The 21,205-nt window shown below is 46.4% G+C and overlaps 1 protein-coding gene and 1 long non-coding RNA gene across 15 annotated transcripts in view; one reads left to right on the top strand and one right to left on the bottom strand.

The window, feature by feature from the left end:
* The first annotated feature begins 8,469 nt into the window (after positions 1 to 8,469).
* On the top strand, positions 8,470 to 20,996 carry LOC122222896. 2 transcript variants are annotated; one of them, XR_006203938.1, is made up of 3 exons: positions 8,470 to 8,715; positions 10,257 to 13,478; positions 18,701 to 20,996. It is a non-coding gene; the product is annotated as an uncharacterized LOC122222896 (long non-coding RNA). The 2 variants fall into 2 exon arrangements; XR_006203937.1 differs by having other exon boundaries at positions 10,257 to 15,815; positions 20,436 to 20,996.
* The window catches only part of SIPA1L1 (signal induced proliferation associated 1 like 1), a 362,552-nt gene continuing 350,274 nt past the window's right edge, over positions 8,928 to 21,205 (bottom strand). For 12 of the 13 annotated variants that reach the window (XM_042943670.1, XM_042943676.1, XM_042943662.1 and 9 more), the window contains 4 exons: positions 13,735 to 13,881; positions 12,290 to 12,404; positions 9,956 to 10,040; positions 8,928 to 9,321 (listed from right to left, as the gene is read on the bottom strand). In XM_042943670.1, coding sequence (XP_042799604.1) covers positions 9,178 to 9,321; positions 9,956 to 10,040; positions 12,290 to 12,404; positions 13,735 to 13,881 — 491 coding nt within the window. In that variant the 3' untranslated portion in view covers positions 8,928 to 9,177. The remainder of the gene's footprint in view (positions 9,322 to 9,955; positions 10,041 to 12,289; positions 12,405 to 13,734; positions 13,882 to 21,205) is intronic. The other variant, XM_042943675.1, reaches the window with a different exon arrangement.

The raw sequence follows: 21,205 nt of genomic DNA, 5'->3' as shown, positions 1-21,205 counted from the left end.
TGATGGGTCAGGGCCTTGCTCTGGATTAGGCTTTGGCTTAAGGGGATGTTGTGGCTGGTTTGATCTTCTGCGCAGACCATTCGAACATTCTCCACATCGGCAAGAAGGCTGTGTCCCTTTCTAACTGTGTGTTCCCGGGAGCAGCACTTTTCATTTCCTTCACGAACGTTTTCCTTGAGTTCACGACTTGGCTAACCGTTTGGTGCGGGAGGCCTGGCTTTTGGCCCGTCTCAGCTTTCCACACTCCTTCCTCGCTAAGTTTAACCGTTCCTAGCTTTTGATTTAAAATGATTTAAAACCTGCGTCTCTTCCTTTTACTTGCAAACTTAGAGGCCGTTGCAGGGTTGTGAATTGGCCTAATTTCAGTATTTCTGTGTCTCAGGGAACATGGAAGCCTGAGAGAGGGAGAGGGAGAGAGATGGGGGACCGGCTGGTCAATGGAGCAGTCAGAACACACACGTTTGCTAAGTTCGCCATCTTCTAGAGGCACAGTTTATGGCACCAAAAAGCAACTACCATAGTGACATCAATGATTACTGACCACAGATCAGCGTCATAAGTATAATAATAATGAAACCGTTTGAAATATTGTGAGAATTACCAAAATGTGATGGAGAGACACGAAATGAACAAATGCTACTGGAAAAATGGGCTGATAGACATGCTCAGTGCAGGGTTGCCGCCAACCTTTAGTTTGTAAAAAAAAAAAAAAAACAAAAAACGATATCTGCAGAGTGCAATAAACAATAAAATGAGGTGTGCCTGTATAACAAAGTGGTAGTTGTGTTAAGTAAGTATGAAGTAGCCTAGATGGCCATTGAGAACCAGAACGCTGGATAGAGGAGGACGTCCTGACTGGCAACACTGCCCCCGCCCATCCCGGGTGCACGACGGGTCAGGACGCGTTCGGGCTTTTGCCCGGGTTTACACTGGGAGCCGGGCTGGTTCTGTTTCTCTCAGTCCGTTGCTTTAGCAAACGGACTGCGAGGACCTCGGGCACAGTTTTCCGATCGATGGCCTTTGAGGTATAAACCAGAAGCCTCTTTGTCTTTTGATGGCTGTGAACAGGGACCAATCTATGGCTCCTGTCTGCTCATTGATAAGGATACAGAACCGGAAACAGGATTATCACAGCAACATCAGCAATGAGATCTGATTAGACCAGAGTGTAAAACTAATATTGTTGTCGCTTAACCCTAAGGAGAGATGAGCATTCTGTACAACATTTAGACGTTGGTTTTGAAACAGATTTTGACTGACTTCCATGAAGCAAATGCCTCTTGGTTCAAAAAGGAGACCCTTAAGGGCGCCTGGGTGGCTCAGTCGGTTGAGCATCCGACTTCGGCTCAGGTCACGATCTTGCGGTCCGTGAGTTCGAGCCCCGCGTTGGGCTCTGGGCTGATGGCTCAGAGCCTGGAGCCTGCTTCCGATTCTGTGTCTCCCTCTCTCTCTGCCCCTCCCCCGTTCATGCTCTGTCTCTCTCTGTCTCAAAAATAAATAAATGTTAAAAAAAAAATTTTTTTTAACAAAAAGGAGACCCTTGGTGTAGAGTTGGGTAAAGGGTAACTGAAAGGGTAACTCTACCCTTCTCTCCTGAGAATCCTGCCTGGCCAGCTGGGCTCAGCTGGCCATTCTCCCCTGGTGAGAAGCAGCAAAGTACCAGGCATCTCAAACCTGTGACACCTTGCCTTAACTTGCTGCTCCCTGCTGGCTCAGAAGAGCTGGCCAGGGACTATTGAAAGCTTAGGGTGGAAAAAAAGGGGGGGGGCTGGGGGGAGAAAGCTTAGGGTGGAGTTTCTCAAAGAAGCTGATTCAGGAATCATCCATGTGTAAACACTTGGTATGCTTATTAAAATGAAGATTCTGGGGCGCCTGGGTGGTTCAGTCGGTTGAGCGTCTGACTTCGGCTCAGGTCATGATCTCGCCGTTTGTGAGTTTGGGCCCCGCATGGGGCTCTGTGCTGACAGCTCAGAACCTGGAGCCTGCTTTGGATTTTGTCTCCCTCTCTCTGCCCCCACCCCCAACTTGTGCTTTGTCTCTCTCTCTCTCTCTCTCTCTCTCTCTCTCTCTCAAAAATAAACATTAAAAAAACACTTTTTTAAAATGAAGATTTCACGGCTCCACCCCAGACCTATGAATACCAAACTCTCAGCCCATAGCCACAGAATAGGAATCCAACAACTTCTCCAGGTGGTGCTGATGTCTAGGAACCACTGACTCAGGCTTCTCAAAGATTCTTTTACTTCTAGCTTTGGCCCAGGATTGGACAGAGATGTTTTCTAGAGTTGAAATTTGCAGGGAGAACATCTATTTTGTATGAGAGAGATGTTGAAGCACTTCCGAGTCCCCTCTCTGTTAAGGGTCCCCCAAAGAGGTAGTTTCCTCTAATCTTCTGGCCTTTAGATACACTTTTACTTGTCTTCGGTGGCCCCCAGCCGCACCCCATTTACGACCTGGTGACCATGATGCTCACTGGCTAGGTCCCTTCAGCAAGGATCTATGCGACCAAGCATAGGCCCCAGAGGACCAGGAGTCCTCTGGACCAGGACTGAGAAAATACAGATTAAATGAATACTGGCTCTGGAATCCGAAGTGTGGCTCTGAATCTCGGTTCTACCACTCACCAGCTATTCTAGTGTAATAAATGATTTGACCTCTCTAGGCCTCAGTCTTGTTTGGTAGAATAGGGACAATCCTAGCCCTACCTCACAGGGCCATTGTGAGTACTCAATGGGCTAATGCACACGGAGCATTTGTGTCCTTAATTCATGTTATGTGTGATTATATTATTGTGGGAAAGGGGCTGGAGTCCATGACGCAGGAGGAAAAGTTGAGAGAGTAGGGAGTTTTTGTCCCAAGGGAATAAATAACATTGAGAACACTTGATGTTTTCCAAAATACTGGTGGTTACTACCGGGGGAGAGAAATTCATGTTTGTGTAATTTGAAATGGTGGGGACTGGGAGTAGTTACAAAAATTAAAGGGAAATGGATTTTCCCTAAATAACTGGAGTGACTGAAAAGGGACACAGGTACAGTGTGTTGCCCCAGGAAGTAGTGAGTTCCCCCTCACCGGATGTGCTCACGCTCAGGTGGCTGGACAACGAAAAGGAGATTCAACCCCGTCAGGGCTGGGAGGCAGAACTGCCTATCTTGAGAGGATGGTCTCCTTCCATCCCGAGTCTGTGGCTCATGACTCCAAGTTTATTTAAAGAAAGCAAGAGTCCACTAGAAAAGCTGAAGGGATGGCATCTTCACAAAGTGGTTCCTACTCTCCCAATTCTTGGCTTCCAGCCCAGGAAGCCACCCAGTCACCATTGATCCGCTATCTCAGAGACAAAATCTGTTTCCTACAACAGGCATCCACTGGTTCCATTTTGCCTCTAGAACTACAGACATCAAGGCTGGTTGGTGGTTTCTCCTTCATACAATGACATGTCAGATACTTAAAAATGGTGGTCAGTAACTCCGTACCCCCTACCCCTTCTACCCTGCACCAGATCTTTTCTTTTTGGAGGTAGAATTGTCTATCCCCAGTGCCTGTAAATGACGTCCTCGCTTCTACTCCAGCTGTAATCTTTAGTATTAAGCTAGACTGCATTTACAGAGCATGTTGTAATAGGCATAGCCACATTGATTTGAAAGGTACCTATGTTGGGCGAGTTTATCTTTGTACCAACTAAAACCAAAGTCTGCTGAGCATATTCATTGTTTTCAGATTGCAGAACAACATTTAAGCAGCCTACAAAAAGTAACTCTTTTCAAATACCCTTAAGCTCTTTAGAATAATTACTAGGTCAAGTTACAACTCTGTCCTACCTCCCCACTAAGATAGGTGACTGAAAGGCCACCTCCGGGCACCTGTGTTAGTCACTCCTAGTTTGCTATTGGAACTTGAATAGAACTCCTTTCTTAAGTGTCTTTTCTAAGAGTCTTTGCTCCCAGGAAGGTGAGGGTGGGGTGTGATAGGAGTGTGTGTGTGTGATGGGGGCTGGGGCTGGTGAAGGATATGGCTGTCTTGGGTTTGGCAATAGGATCCAGAAGACTGCAACTTAAATGCCTATCTACCGGGCCAGTTACATAAATGTGGACAGCGAGCTGGGAGTGTGGAAGGCTGTAGGGGATGGAGGTGTCTGTGTTGACCTGGAGAGCCCACACCCTCCCAAACCATCTACACTTTTGCAAAGAAGCCTGGATTTTATCGGCGGATCCCCTTTTGTGATGCTTTTCTTACAGGCTGAATTACAGAAATGCATAGGAGAGATGTGGTTGGGTGGCCTCATTAGAGATCTGGGGGTGTGCTAACAAATGTATAACCCAAAAAAACCGCGTAGGGAGACAGGCTCATTTAAAATAACACAGCGCTTTGGTTAAGGAAAAGGAATCCTAGATGCATCCCCGGAACATATGACGAGATGCCTTAAGGAAAGCATTTGTCTAAAGGTGCAGAGTAAGGTACCCAAAGCTTTAGGTTCTTTTGTTTGGGAGATCATTCAGGTTGACAATGGGTCACAAGAGGTCCAAAGAGAAGGATGAAACGAGCTGCATTTGTTTAAAGGCGGGGCTGTGCCTGGCAAAGGAGGGGTAAGGGAGCATAGCGAGATGTGCTCATTTAGAGTTCAGCAATGGAAGGAAATGTGAGCTCTGCACACTCACAGGACTGAAGGCAGGCTTGGCCAAAGGGGTGTTAGGGAGAAGGGAAGGGAAGGTGAAAGGGAAGGCGTAGAAGGGAAGGGAAGGTTAAAGCTCTCGGGGGCACATGAAGGCAAGACAGGAGGAAATGCTGCATTTGCAAGGCTGGAGGGCCCGGAGGGCAAGTCTGGCCAGGTGCGGAGGGAAACCCAGGGAGAGGCAGGACATCTGTGGGAAGGAGCACGATGAAGGGTCAGCGCAGGAGCCAGTACAAGCAAGGTTGCAATGATCATCTCTGGAAGGACTGCCAGGCTCTTCGAGTCTCCGAGCTACAGCTTATCTAAAGGGTATGGAGCCTAAGCAACTCTTCCCCCCCTCTTTCCGGGCAGAACTGGAGGAAATGGGCCGGTCTGCGGCGCGAGGATTTAGGTAAAGGTTTCTTAACAGGTGGGGCAGGCATGAGGGCAGTCGAAAACTCGCTTGAGAACTTTGAGGTTGGGTAGGTTCTCGGAGATCGGGGTAAGCAGGCGGGGCTGAATTTGGAAGTCAGCGAGTGGAAGCCAGCACTCCCAGCTGGAACCAAATCTCCCAGGTTTTGTATTCCCCTGTGGCCACACACTGTGGGCCTGACCCAGTACCCTTCCCTGGCTCTCCCCTGCCTTGCTCTCCTAGGTAGCACTGCCATCCGAATCGCCAGTCGCCCCAAGGTGACCAAGTTCACTCCTTGCTGACCTGGTAACTAGTTTCATCGCCTTAATGGGCTTAAGGGCACTCCTGTACCATCCAGTTAACACAGGGATTTAAAAGTCAAATGGCAGAACGATTCATGCAACTTACTAAGTTTTAATTTAAAAAATGGTCTTTAAACTCTCTTTAGCTGTAGTTTAAGCCTGTTTCCCCTGCAAAGTGCTCTGTGGTTGGCTAACATGTCAAAAGAACACTCGGGTATATGGCATAAGAGCCTTACACTGTAGCATCTGTTTCTTTTAACTATTAAATGGATACGGATGTCCACCTGTTACCCCTATTCTTTGAAAGGCCTGCTTTTAAATCATCACCCGGGAACTTGGAGAAAATACACCACTGAGTACCCACCCCAGACCTGCTAACTCACGGATCCTGGGGATGCTGCCCTGTGACCTGTGTTTTAACAAAAACCTCCAGGTGATTCTGATGGAAGCTCAAATTCGAGAATCGCCGTTCTAAGAGACACGGCAAAGGGTTGAAAGCACCTGATAGGAAACTGAGTGGGGGAAGCTCATCCTGGTTCTTCCATCCCACCCTGCTATTAACACCTCAGGATACTCTCCCAGAAAAACAACATCAGAGCCTTAACATACTGGAGATGGAAGACAGGTTGTGTCTTCACATTTGCCGGTCAATGGCTTTATTTAACAGGTGGTTCCATTTAATCCTTCAAACTACATCACACGGTTACTATTTTGCCAGATGAGGAACCCAGACTCAGAGATGAGGTTAACTTACCTACAGACACAGCTGCGGTGTAGCGGATGGGACTCACGTCCCAGTCGAAGTCAAATGTTTGTCAGCGTGTGACAATTCCTTACGGATAGGTCGTTAGTGGCGTAATTCACACAGAGAGAGGTATCCAACATGCCCGTGGGATCATTCTTTTAGAGTAGCAGAGTTCGTGGTGAACAGCGCCTAGGTCTTCACTGGTCATGGGTTTCTGGCCCAGGTATGCCATCTTGCACTTTTCACGTCAACTTTGGTCACGCTGGGGAAGTGGCATCACAAAGCTGCTGACAGGAATCTATGGCGAGACTACGGTTCCAGTTCTTGTTCTGCATTTAACTAGAGACAAATGGCTGAAGCGCACTGCGTCGATTTCCTTTGCCCTTGGACTATCGGTTGTATCCCCATCTGAGGAGTTAGTAATCCAACCCCACCCCATCTGTTGATCACAGGCAGCAGACAGGAAGCACAACCAAATGGCCCCGCCAGTCAGCTCATGCACCAAGACCCTCCCTCAACGCGGGCTAATGGCACCTTCTCCCGGGGACTCTCAACCCACGTCCAAGCCCTTCCCATCAGGTAAGAATCATGGTCTAAACAGACCCTTTTAGCTTGCGAATCAGAGTGTCTGGGGGCATCCAGTCTTACCCTGTCTTGTAATTCTAGAAATTGTAGAATTGTTGAACCAAATAAAAGGAAGGAACTCTCTCAGTTCTCAATTAGCTGCACCACTGGAGAGGAACAGTGATGTGGTAGATTTTAAAAATTTGGTTCCATTTGGCTTTGGAATGCATTATGATTTTTTCAGCAGATTAACTTTCCTAATTATATTTTGTACAGCCTGATATTAACAGGCATTTGTATTCCCGGAGCACACAACATCTAACACAGATTTGGGTGGTGTGGTCGAGGCCGTCCAAACATGTGCTGGTCTAGGGGAATGACAGTGTTGTCATGGAAAACCCACACGTGGATAATGAAGAAGGAACTAATTAGAAAGTGCTCTGCAAATATTAAATTATAAGCAGAGAAGCCAAATCAGGAATTCTCTAACGACATGTGAACAGAGAATAAAAAAGGTTATTAACATTCTAAGAGGGGCAGAAACTTGGAAGAATCATCCTTTAGTGTTAACGGAGCCTGATGAAAACACTGGTTGTAAGGAGGGTCAACGGGTTACTGGGTGGTCTTTGAAATGCGAAAACCTCAAGCAATAATACCAAAGCGTTTTAAAAGAGCATTTAAAATGAATTTTATTGTTTGAATTTTACAAGTAGTCTTTAAAGGCTTCAAACAAGAACTCTGTTGCAAAACTCTAATAAATAGCTTGCCCCAAGTTCCCAAACAAATGAAAGACAAAATAAAAACTCAGGATAAGCAAGACTTCAGAATGCTTGGATGTTAGCAGTATTTCTCATTTACAAAGAGATTATCAGGCAATGTAACAATCTCCTTCATACAAGTCAAAGAGAGAAAGAGACAGACAATTGAGATCTTTACAAAGCACTCCGAAATCTTCCTATTTTCCGTGATGGAAATGTCACCAGGAAAAAAAAAAAAAATCCCTTGAAAAAAATCACAATCATGAATGAAACTGTAGCATAAAAGTCTGGTGGAGGGGGTGGGGGGAGAAGAGAGAAAACCCATCCCATTCCTGTCAGGGTTGGAGGAAGGAGCTGAGATCACTTGGGGCAGGGAGCTTCCACACAGAGGACACTACGTTGCAGAACTTTCCCTAGATCAGAGTTGCCACTGAAGGGACACGGGTGTCAGCTGAGTGACATTTTATGAAGGCAGGGAACAAGGCCACCGGGGGCTCCCTGGGTTCCTCAACACTGGTGGGCCCAGCGTGTCTGTCTGCAGGACTGGGAGCCTTGGCACAATGACCAGAGGCCCCAGAGTGGCTAGAGCGCTAGACAGGACAAAGAGCATATCAAGTCATTTCTGCAGCGGAATCCTTCGGCCACAAAGGGATTCAGCAAATGCCGTGCTTAAATCGCACACTGGGACATGCAGGTTTCAAAGCCCATTCTGTCATCACAGTCGTTGCTCCTAACAAGCAAGCAGGAAACATTTTAACATTCACTTTCCCTAGTTATAAACACTGAAATCTGGCTTTGGAGAGGATTAATTAATTAATTAATATGGTCGTTTTGAGGGCGCCAAAGAGCCCAATTTTGCCACATTTTCATCTTTAAACACCTCGAACAAAAACTGTACTTTTGACCAAAATGCAAACGAGTTTTTAGTCTGGAGGAATTCTGAACCCAATGAACATTTGGAGCCAGGAAGCCGTGGAGAGGTGGACTCCAACCTGGTGGGACTCGGTCACACCAGACAAACAGGGGTCCAGCTCCGAGAAGCACACACCTGGGCCCATCTGCCTGGGGAAAGGAAGCAGGGGAGGAGTTACGTCACAATGCGGGACAGGAAGGGGGCGTGGCCCGAGGCACGAGCCCGAGCCGGGTCTCTGGTGCACCTGGCGGTAACCCTGACCTGCCCACAGTGGCTAAGATAGGGACAAGGGCACTAGCTCATGCACAGGCCATTCAAGGGAGGCAGGCGTTTTCTTAAAGCACCTTCCTCCCCGGACATTTTAGGAACAGAGGTAAGGAAATCCCCCTCCCTAAACAAACAACTTTTAAAAACTTTATTAGGAGCAATGACATTTGTCAGGATAAGGAGGGAAAGCTTGGGTTACCTGAAATAGAGCTAATGGAAATAGAGGCAGATGGGCCAGGACAGCCTAGGCCCACTTTGTTTTCTTTTTTTTAAATACATAACAGATAAAGATATTGTGCAAAAAAATAAAGACATTCACATTTTAGCAGTTAAACTTTTATTTTACTTTTTAAAATTTTTATTTACTTTTTCGTTTTTCTTTTCTACAAAAGGCAGATAATGATTGTTGATCTGCAATCGTGTTGTGCACTCCCCGAGAGGGGCCGGAGTAGGAGGCCGGGGAGGAGGGGTGGGGAGGCAGAGAATGCTTTCAGTGTCACGGCTAGGGACTGCCAAACCTCACCGGAGAGCACCCCCGTGCCCCCCGCTCCTGTCCCCTCAGCCTGCCCTAGCTCATGTCTATGGTGTTGAAGACCCATTCGGTGAACTTCTTGAGCTTGTCTGAGGCGTTCTGGGACTCCTCCTGCAGCCTCAGGTTGTCCTCCCGCAGGTGCTGGACCTCCGCCTGGAGGTGGGCTTTGTCTTCTTTTTCCTGGAAGGGAGGGAGAGGAGAGGAGAGAAGGGCTGGGAGGGGTGGCCAGAGATCTGTCTGTACCCTTCACCCACTTCTGTTCTTTATCCTAAACATCTGCTAACAACGTGTGAACGTGGCCTGGTACTAGACTCGCTCAAACCGGGGGACAGGTCTTCTGGAGACTCCCCACGGTTGGTTTCGGAAAGCCAACACATTCATGGGTCCTTGAGCATCTTCAAGAAGGGCCGTCTTAGCTTTTGGACTATTGTTTTGGTGGCTGTTGGCTTAACACAGTGAAAGCCACTCGAGCAACAACAAAACAATTCTTCCTGGTGTGAAAGCCCGGATTAACAATGAAGACGCGTGGGTCTGGGCTACTGACCCCTGAGACGAGCAGTGGGGAGGCCGAGAGAGGGCTCGGTGGGGCTGGCGGGGGTTCGGGGGCTTTCACAATTGTTCTGCACGTGTGACAACGAAGGCCCTTCTTGTGCAGTGTGAGTCAATGGGAACCGGGCTCCAGGTGGCCCGCGGAACACGTGTCCCGAGGGAACAGGGACAGACAGTCCACGTGGTCAGTCCACGGACACTACTCAAGAAGGGCGTTTGTTCAAGCACAATTTGCACGGACCAGGCACTCTGAGAATGTGTTTACCTTCTTCAAGTCTTCCCGGAGCATCTTCAGCATCCCTTCCAGCTGGTCCACTTTGGACGCCAGAGTGGGAGAGGAATCCTTACTGCTGGGGGCAAGAGACAAAAGACGGGTGTCAGGAGAAACCTCTGTGGCTGGGTTTGTTTGGCCCTTTTTTAGCGAGGCCGCTGTATTTTTTTTTTTTTTTATGTCAAATTAGTACGGTGACCCAATGTGCGTTTTCACTTTAAAAAGGAAAATGGTAATCTTAACAAGAGGTAATACAAGGGTGAATGCAGCCAATCAATAGCTTCCTTTGTTACAGACGCTGTCACTTCATGACAAGAGAATACAAGAATACGGGACAGAGAGTGAGACCGGTCTCTGGCAGCAGGAGAGGCACTTTCTGGCAGACACAGCCGTCAAGCAGTACGGTGCTCCCTGCTCCTTCCAGCGGCTTTGAGGAGAAGAGAGCCGCTCCTCTGGGTGCAGAGGGGCTGATGTCAGCTCTGCCTCGGGGCAACCAGGATAGCTAGGTCTCTGGTTCCCCGTAAAACGGTCTGTGGTTACTCATCCGACTGCAGCTAAGGTATCGTGCTCTTGTCTTGAAAGCTTGTCTAACTAAATACCTTAAAATAGTTAAAAAATAAGACCACAGGTTTCAAAAGCTTGTCAGTCCAACCTTAATGTCTCCTTGGCTATTGTGATGAGCAAACAAGGCCTGCAATTTTCTTTCTCCCAATTTACCTAAGTGCTATAGCAATGCCAGGCCAGTGGGGCACCAAACTGGTGCTAGAGGATGAGACAGCCGGGCAAGGGCTGAAGACCCTTGTCAACTGTTCTTCGTCCAACTCCTGTCTACCTGAATTCAAGCTGTGGAAAGTTCCCGTGAGTTCCAGCCAGATACGCCACCTCAGAGTCACACGACCAAGAATCTAGAGCCTTCCGCTGGGATTACACACGACTACCACTTCGCAGAGGTCAAAAGGGAAGGTACAGACAGACGGAAGTTTTGGAATCAAGAAAAGGCAGTCTCGAACTGTGTTGATGTCTTCGGCTAATTCTAGACCTAATTCTAGACCTACAAGCCCAAAAGGCAAAACTCACAGCGCAACAAATGAAACGATAAGAATCTGCAAACTTTTAAGATGGGGGACGACCAATTCAGACCCTTAGCAGCCTATCTTGACTTGCAAAGGTTTGCAAAGTGAATTCTGTGTGTACGCCTTGAGTTTTAAGAACACATTTAACTTCATTTACTTGTTCACTGAACAAAAAGAAAAGTGCCAACCATCACCCTCATCTTATGATTCCACAAAGATTTAAGAACTAGTTGGCTCAATAATCCTTAGGAAGATGGACTTGCTCACTCAGACTTCTCCCTGTTGGAGGAGGCCCCACCCTCGGTGGGTTTTTTCCTTAAAGTTCTCAACGGCCAAGCTAACTGCCGCTCTCCCACCAGAGACCCCTCCATGATAGGAGTGAACGCGGCCTCCATTATACTTCTGACCAACAACACATTCCTCCTCTTCTGTCTTCTGAAGGGCATTTCCTTGCTCCAAGGAGTCTTCAGGAACAGGTCCCACAGGCTGTCTGGATAACCTATCCCGACCTCACTTTTCCTATTGTCTGTTTCTGACCAAGTTTTAGAGATACCTGGATTCTTAACTGCCCTCAAAAGGTTTTAAAGGGAGATTTCAAATTGATGAAATTATTCTGTGTCAAGGAGCGCCTAATGCGTGTACCATGGCAGCCCATGGGCTGCTTTAATATCCATAATATGACACCTATATATCTAACATCCTCCGCTTGAAACAGAGGGAAAATGGAAGTCTGCCTCTACACAGTTAAAACCGAAGTCAAAATCCCAGCTCCTAACTCTTAAGAAAACCCTCAAGGCCTCAGTCATTGCTTGCCTTTCATTCTGTATCTGATCTCTCTTACCCACCCTGGTGACCCAGACCTAATGTAGCTCTGAAGCTGCCCCCTGGGACCTGCAAAGATAGCGCCATGTTCCCGAGCACGACCAACTGAGAGCAGAGGGACAGATTCCAAAACCAGGCTCAAGGCTACAAGGCAAGTGATCTTTCTTACCTTACCTGATAACCCCCGAGGGCATACGTGTATCACAATGTCAAATAATGATGACTATTCATGATTCTAAGTCACCAAGAACAGTTTAATCGTGTTTACGGTACTTAGTTACAAAGCATTCTAAAATGTGACGAGCCTGGCCCTGGGCTGCTGGGCTTTGAGCAGCTAATCCACGTGGCCTCCGTCTCCTCTTCCCCACACTTGCTGTCACTAGAGGAGGCGACACACGGTGCAGGGCGGTGGCCTCACCACTGGGTGACCGACCTGCTGTAAGACTTCATCTGGGCCAGCGCCTGTTCCTCCAGCTGGTCACTGTTGGACGCGGCACTCAAGGGGCGGTGGTTTTCATCAGCAGCAGCAAAGAAGGAGGCTCTCTGGACTGGAAGGGAGAGAAGAAGCCATTCAGGATGTTGGAGCCACATCCTGGGTCCTATCTCTCAAACGTCAACAGCTGGCCTACACCGAGGGTCACATCTGAACAGTGTGCGCGGAGGCCTCCGAAACCTAGCTCCTGACCCGTGTAGGAAAAAATTACTGATGAAGCAGTAAGAGGACAGTAGCGTTGTCAGTTCTCTTTGAAAAATACTTGTGAATCGATTTGTAGTCCTCCTTTCATTACTCATCACAGTAGCATTCTATGAAATGTTTCCCTGGAAATGGGCATTGTGCCAAATTTCCAGACCGAGGCTTTCCACCGGGTGAGGATATAAAATGCACTTCTAGAAATGTTTTCCACAAGATAGCTGGCTATCTCCGTTGGCTTCAGCCAAAGTCCAACCATACGTATTCCAAAATATACCAAACCAAAAACGAGCCAAGAAAATGAAATCAAAGTTTGAAAAACCTCTCGTTAAAAACTCAAAACTGCCTCCATCTTAGATAAAAGAGTGACCAACAAATCGAAAGTTAAAATCAAGGCAGTACTGGGGAAGTACCATCAGCTAACATGGGGACGGATGCCCTGTGGACTCCGCCATGGTGGCCGGACTTCTGAATTCTGTGGCCTAATCCATTTCTCCTGAAAACTCTAGCTTGACTGAATAGCTACATTCAATTCTTCAAGCAAGAGCAAGACAAGCCCCAAACCATTCATCTGCTATCATCGTTTTTTAAAGAGTATTTCCAGAGAGTTTACGTTGATGAACATAGAGTGAAGTCAGTCTATTCAAAACAGGTATTTGACAATTTTTGTCCACATACACAGCATTACATTTAGTCACGGGAAATGTGCTACCAGAGTCCGGAGAGGTGAACAAGGAGCACAAAGGGAGTGTCCCTGACATTTGTCGAGACTGGGGCCGGCCAAGTGGACCAAGCATCCTAACAGATCCAACCACGCACTTTGCAATGATGTCTTTATGATGCGGTAAAAGACTCTCTCGGACGTGTGATCTCTTCAGTCAAGTGACAGCTGGGATTCCCCCCACACCCTGCCCTCCCCACGCATGGGCAGGTGAGGCACAATGCTGTGAACTCCTCTGTGGAGGAGAGGGCAGGCTCCACATGTTTAAATCACGCAACGTGTGCCCCTACCGAGTACCCGGTAACTGTGGGTTCAACTGTTTCTGGCTGTGCCGGTCAAGTCCATGTGCTGTCGGGGTGTTGGAGGAAACCGGGCGGACAGGGACGGACCGGAGCCTCGCACCGCCCAAACCCCAGCGTGGCCCTGCCGGTCCTGTGCTGTCCTGTTTGGTCTGCAGCAGACTCACCCTCATAGGCCTTCGCAGCGTCCACCAGGTTGGACCAATCCAAATCCGCAGCAGCATCGGGCAGGGGCATCAGGCCAGGGTCGGGCATGGGTGGCCTTCGAGTCTCCTGGACGTCAGTGAGGGAGCTGTCCGAGGCTGAGAACTCTCCTACAGGAAGAGAGTAGAAGAAAGATCAGATACTTCTCATGGCCACAGGAGAACCGCTCAAGGTCTTACCCAGTTCCTGTTACCACAGCAGATTTCTAACTCAGTTGTTGTCTGGAATCTGTTTCTAATCCAGCAGGCCACGAGGGGCTGTCCTAAAGCAGATGTGAACTAGGAACTGGCTTCTTCCAGTCTTAACTCATTTTTCGATAACCTCCCTCCATCTCATTTCTAGTAGCGTGAGACACAGAAAAGTTAGTTTTGCACCCAGGCAACATGTCTGCTTTTGTGGGAAGCTGTCTGTCTACAGTGGGGCCCAGGGTGGCTCCAGTGTCTTCCTTTTTTTCAGTCAAGGATTCAGGCTAGGATGCTGAGGTGTGGTTTGACAGACAACTGGGGTTTGAAGCCAGACCAGGAAGCTTGCTGGTATCTGTTCCAGGGGATAGTAGGGTCATTCTCACTGGACTGGGACCCGGACTCTGACCCACCTGCCTGTGGACCCCCTGCACCCCTGGGGCAGGAGAGACAGACTTCTCCCCAGACCCTGCTGGCCCTGTACCCTGGGGATGTGTCTGCAGGGCGGCGTGAGCACCGAATCAGATGATGTGAGGGTGCTCGATTATCCAGATGGGAGTTCCTACAAGAAGGGGATGTTAGGATTGGTGCTGGCCTTCTTCCCCTTCCCAAGGGCACAAGGAGCTACTCTTGGGACTGGTTTGGGATCACAGCAGTCTCACAGCCTGAGCTGCCTCTGAGGGGACCATTTTAAAAATACAGATAGGAAGCCATCATAAGGACAGACCTCTGCCTGGCCTGGGGCAGAGAGTGCGCCACCAGCAGGCTGCTAGTGCTCAAGTTCATAGGGCGGAGAACAGAGGGGGAGGGCTGCTGGGCTCATGACGTGTAAATGCTCTCAACAGGGCAGAGTGTGACTGCAACACTAAAATCCATGCCAACGTGAGCTAAAAGCTCAGCTGAAATCACTAAGTGGCTCCAGAAATACCTGTTTACAAGGAGTTAAAAAGTTTCACCAATTATGATAGCCTGGTAAACCAGAGTATATTTAGTGCCTGTTTTCCCTTTCAAATTACATAAAGAACTGCTCTGAACTGCAGCTGCCAGTTATTAATGTGCTTAAAATTAGCAAAATTATGAGTAAATGGAAATCAACAAATACTGCCAGATATTAAACGCTTTGCTCTGTTTAAACCTGCTCCCACCAAGGGTAAGTGGGTGGAACAATTTTGCGTGTCACTCACAACCCCTCTGCCCTTTTCTCTCTGGTGCCCAAATTTCCATATGTGAAAAAGAAGTTGCTGCTTCCGCGTTGCCCAAACACATTTCAGTACAGTCACTGAAACAAGGGCTGAGGGATCAGCCCAACAAGGCTTGCTCCATTTAGGACAGGGGGGCACATTGGGCTGCTGGCTGACTTTCAGGAAAGTGAGAAGGCATGGCTTCCTTGGCTGGACAATGACTGTGGGTGTGATTTCCAGGTCGCTTAGAATGTAAGCCTCTAGAAGACAGGGTCTCCTTTGAGACGACCCACGCAGACACGCCTTCACAAAGGGTTTGTCACAGGAGCAACGGAATTCAGGGAAGAGGAACCCCAATGCGGAGGCACAAGGGGAGAAAAGGGTAGGGCCTATCTGGTCACCACCAGGAGGTTTTTTTTTTTCTTCTAGAGTCTAGATGGTAAAAAGTGGTCATTTTGTGTGTCAACTGGTTCATGGGAGGGTGACCTCGTGGAGAAAAGAGAAGCCAGATAGGGGAGAGGAAGCAGCTGGAATCTGAGAGAAGCTGGCATGATCCCTGAGTGATGTCTGCCATTGGCGAGAAGGGGACTGTAGAGGGGAGCAGGGAGAAAGCAAACGAGGCAAGCAGGAGGGTCAAAGAAAACACTGCTCCAAAGAAGTAGCAAAGAAAGGAAGAGAAAGGTGAGTACAAATGGAGGCAGAATGTGAAATAAGGGCAGACAGGCATAATAAACAAGCAGGACCAGAGGTTCTATAATAGGCATCTGCTGGGCTGGGTCACAGTGGGGAGGGTGGGTGCAGAACCCTGGAATATAGGTGGATAGAGAGAGGAGAAAGGAAAAGAACAAATTTAAACCCATAGTCCCAGAATATGGCCTTCAATAAAATTGGGATCTAGTTAGGTCACAGAGCAAACAAGGTATTTATGAACCAAAGGCAAGAACATGGAGGTGCCTGGCATCAATACTATGCCTTTCCCTAAGCTAGTACTTGCCTGCTCACCAAATGAATGAACTGACAATGACTGGTGGACACCACAGGCAATACCCTCACAATCAAGGAAAGATAGAACAATGGGAAGTCTGGGTTCATATGGTAGCTGGAGGGAGCCAGTGGATACAAGTCTCTAAAAAATAATTTAATGTTAGCCAAACCTGCCCAATCATAGTAAGCAGCTGGGAAGTTTGGTAAAAATATAATGCCCAAACTATACCTGTGTATTAAAATTGAACTTCAGCAGGTCTTGGGTAAGGTCTGGAAATCTTACCAAGCATGCCAGGAGGAGGTTTTTAGATGCATCTGGAGTCTCAGTTTTTATGGCTGCCGCCCAGGGGATGCCCCTTGCTCACCTGGCTCTGGTGGCTGCAAGGGTGGGGGATGGGGGGGGAGGGCTGTGTTCCTGGGTCCTATGGGATTTAAACAATTGGAGGGACAGTTCTTGACAGGCTACCACCAGCAGGGCACTGCACAGAGAGCAGACCAAAACAACTGCTAGTCTTCCTGTGACAGAGGCTTATTTGCTTGTTCTGGAGCTTTGGCCTAGGGGCAGGCTTCAGGTTTGGCACACAGCTAGGGGCCCACAGAGGTGCTCACAGGGCACGGAGGCCAGTGGATGCGATCTTTGTGCTTGCCCTCTGCTTTCCTCCGGCCTGCCGTTCTCAGAAATTAACTTATACACTCATCTAGTGTGCTGATTTTTATGACTGGCCATCCAAGGTGACACTATGAAATCGCCTGGCTCTGGCGGCCAGTGGGGCTTACACTTGTAGTCCCACAGGACAGTTTAGATTTGCATACTTGCTGCCAGAGTGTCTGGTTTACAATCAGTCTAAGTCTAGCTGCTGAGATCCTTCCCTTTGGGGACACTGGTCTTGGCACACCCCCAACTACTGAGATCCATTAAAAATAAAATAGGCCCTTTGGACAATCACAAAGGTTTGAGAGACAAGAAAGAGCTAGGGCAGGGTTGAACAGCAAGGTTCATCTCCCACATGAGGCCACTCCTTTAAGACTGGGAGAGGCAGCTGTCTTATCTAATACATAGACCAACACAAGGAGTCCAGACAAAGGAGGAAACAGGAATATGTAACAAACAAAAGAACATGATAAAATCATAGGAAAAGTCCTTAATGAAATGGACCTAAGTAACCTGCCTGACAAAGAGTTCAAGGTAACAGTCATAAAGATGCTCACTGAACTTGGGAGAAGAATAGATGCACACAGTGATAACTTCAACAAAAAGAAAATACAAGAAAATATTAAATAGAAGTCACAGAGCTTCAGGATACAATAATTGAACTGAAAATTATACTAAAGACGTTCAACAGCAGATTAGATGAAGCAGAAGAAAGGATCAGTGGATTCAAAGACAAGGCAATGGAACTCACCCAATCAGAGCAGCAAAAAGGAAAAAGAATGAAAAAGAGTGAAAATAGCTTAAAGGACCTATAGGGCAACATCACACAGACCAACATTTGCATTATAGGGATCCAAGGAGGAGAAGAGAGAGAAAGGGGCTGAAACTACCCTAACCTGGGGAAGGAAACATCCATCCAGATCCAGGAAGATCAGAGAGTTCCAGATAAGATGAACATAAAGGGACCCACACCAAGACACATTACAATTAAAATCTCCAAAATTAGACAAGGAGAGTATCTTAAAAGCAGCAAGAGGAAAACAACTTGTTATGTACAAGTGAATCCCCGTTAAGACTTCAGCAGAAGCTTTTCCAGGCCAGAAGGGAGTGGCATGATGTACTCAAAATGCTGAAAGGAAAAAATGCCAACCAAGAATCTTCTACCCAACTAAATTGTCCTTCAGAATTGAAGATGGGATAAAGAGCTTTCCCGACAAACAAAAACTAAGTTCAACACAACTAGACTGGCCTTACAAGAAACATTTAAGGGACTTCTTTAAGCTGAAAAAAAAAGAGTGCTAATTAGTACAAGAAAACATTCAAGTATAAATCTTACTGGAAAAGGTAAACATATAGGAAAACATACTAAACATATTAGTAAAATAATTACTTATAAGCCTAGTGTGAAGGTTAAAAAACAAAACAGAAGTAACTATTTTACTGTTGGCCCTTCAACAACACAGGTTTGAACCACATGGTTCTATGTGGACTTTTTTCTATAAATATTTTGGAAAAATTTTTTGAGATTTGCAACCGTTTGAAAAACTTGCAGACAAACCACGTAGCTTAGAAATATCAAAAAAAGTAAGGATGTCATGAATGCATAAAATATATGTGTCTATTATAAAAGTTAAAATTCATTAAAACTTCATACAGTACATGGCACCACTCACAGATAAGAGAAATATGAACAAAGATGTGGTATTAAATCATAATTGCACAAAATTAACTAGAGTACATACTGCATCCTACTGCAGTGATTTTGTAGCTACTTCCTGTTGCTATCGCAGGGAGGCCTGGTGTGGAACGTATATCCACTCAAAATGCAAGTGAGGCTAATCACCTCCGCATGAGCAGTTCTTCTCACCGGTAAACTGGGTATCACAGTAAAAAGTGATCTCCGTTCTCATATACTTTTCATTGTGTTTAGTGCAATACCATGAACCCTGAATAACACCATGGGACCCATTCGAAGTGCTACTAGCGATGCTCAAAGTTTTCCCCAAAAGCAGAAAGACATGAAATTACACAAAAAAAGTTTAATTGCTTGATATGTATCACAGATTGAGGTCTGCTCCTGTAGCCGCCTGCCATTTTGAGCTAAATGAATCTTGCCTAAGGACCATTGTGAAAAAAGAAGAGAAGATTCATGAAGCCGATGCTGCAGCTGTGCCAGTAAGCATGAAAGCCTCGTACTTTTTGTGAAATATCTTTTTATCTCATATTCAAAATGCAGCTCTTATGTGGGTGCAAGACTGCTGATAAGAAAGGCATTCCTGCAGACACTAATAGGATTCATGAAAAACACAAAGTCATCACGTGACAATGCAAAGCAAAAGGAAGGTGAAAGATTTGAAGCTGTAGAATTTAATGCCAACAAAGGATGGTTTGATAATTTTAGAAAGAGGCTTGGTTTTACAAATGCTCAAGATAACCAGAGGAGCAGTTCCACCAACCAAGATGCAGCAGACAAGTTCCCAGATGCCATTTAGAAAATCACTGAGGAGAAAGGATATCTGCCTGAACGGGATTTAATGCAGACAAAATGCTCTATTCTGGCGTAAAATGCCATAGAGACACTTATTATTTACTCCATATGAAGACAAGTATGCAGCAGGAAGGGATAGGCTAACTCTACTATTTTGTGCAAGTGCAGTTCAGGTTAGGATCAGGACTTCCCTTATCTATAAACTCACTCACCTCTGAGCCCTGAAAGGAAGTAATACCAGCTTCCAGTCGTCTGGTTGTACCAGAAGGCCTGGACAATGAGGACCGTTTTTCTGGACTGGTTCCATTGATGCTTTGTCCATGAAGTCAGGAAGTACCTTGCCATTAAGGAACTGCCTTTCAAAGTTCTTTGATATTGGACAATGGCCCTGGCCACCCAGAACCCCACGAGTTCAATACCAAAGGGTTGGTTTACTTGCCCCCAAACACGACATCTCTAATTCAGCCTCCAGATCGTGGAGTCATAAGAACCTTTAAGACTGATTACACAGTACTCTATGAAAAGGACTGTCAACACTATGGAAGAGAACCGTGATAGAGAAAACACCAGGAAATTCATGAAATCGTCATTAGAGAGGAAGCTGTGAAAACCACCAAGCCCAAAATAATAAACTCCTGCTCAAGAAAACAGTCCAGATGTTGTGCAGGACTTCACAGGATTGATGACAGAACCGACCAAGGAAATCATGAAGGAGCCTATGGACATGGGAAAAAAAGGCAGGAGGTGAAGGGTTTCAACATGTAGATCTTGGGGAAAGCCAAGAGCTAACAGACACCACACCAGAGGAATTAACAGAAGATGACTTGATGGAGAGGAGTATTTCCAAACCAGTGCCAGATGATGAGGAATGAGATGTAGAAGAAGCAGTGCCAGAAAACAAATTGTCACAGAAGAGTTCGGGTTATGCAGAACTGCTTTTGACTTCTTTTACAACAAGAACCTATGTTGTGGACACTGGAAGGAAAGCTAGTGGAGGATCATTATTGTATAGAAACATATTCAGAGAAATGAAAAAGCAAAAAAGTCAGAAATTACAGTGTATTTCCATAGAGTTACACGGGACGTGTCTGCCTCTCCCACTTCTGTTGCCACCTCTGCTGGCCCTGAGACGGCATGGCTAACCCCTCGTCTTTCTCCCTCTCCTCGGCCTACTCAGTGTGAAGATGGGGTGAAGACCTTTACGATCCACTTCTGCTTCATGAATAGTAAGTAATCATCAGGCCATACAACTAATAAACTTACCTATTGTGTATGTAAGTGTTTTCATGTGAAAATCTAGTAACTGTACAGCAAGAACTGTAGGAGGTACCTGTGTGTCATCATCGTCATGGTTGAAATAGTCATCATGCAATGTGCCAGTCTCGTATGGGAGTGAACAGCTTGTCCTTACATAGGCATAAGGTGAGTGATATTTAATATAAAAGTAATAACGTTTTAGTTTTCTTCCTGTTTTGTATTTTGCTTTCAAAGAATTACATTACCATAAAGTATTCCTCTCACGTAATTGGGAGAAAACTGCATATCAGTCTATTGGAGGTTAAGTGGTTTTTTTTTTTTTTTAACGTAACCATGTTTCTAAAACTGTGCTATACATATGACTAATACTTTATGCCATAAAACTTTTATAGCAATTCATTCATTAGTGTATATGCTAGGCTATCGTATCAATTCCACTAGGCTACCATAGAGCAATCATATTGCTGCTGCTTCATCATCAGTGCAGAAATATTATCCTTGTAAATATGCATTCCTTTTCACTTTTGATGTCTAGTGTTAATAATACGTGTGACATCTACAGTGTTTTGTATCATATGAGACAAAGTTGGTGTAGGTACTGACCAATGATTAATCATGTAAGCTGAAAAGGTGGACTTACAGTACAGTACTGTAAATGTACCTTCTCTTATAATTTTCAGTATTTTCTTT

The sequence above is a fragment of the Panthera leo genome, chromosome B3 (genome assembly GCF_018350215.1).
Source record: "Panthera leo isolate Ple1 chromosome B3, P.leo_Ple1_pat1.1, whole genome shotgun sequence".
NCBI classification, from domain to species: domain Eukaryota; kingdom Metazoa; phylum Chordata; class Mammalia; order Carnivora; family Felidae; genus Panthera; species Panthera leo.
This window is presented reverse-complemented; position numbering and strand designations above follow the sequence as displayed.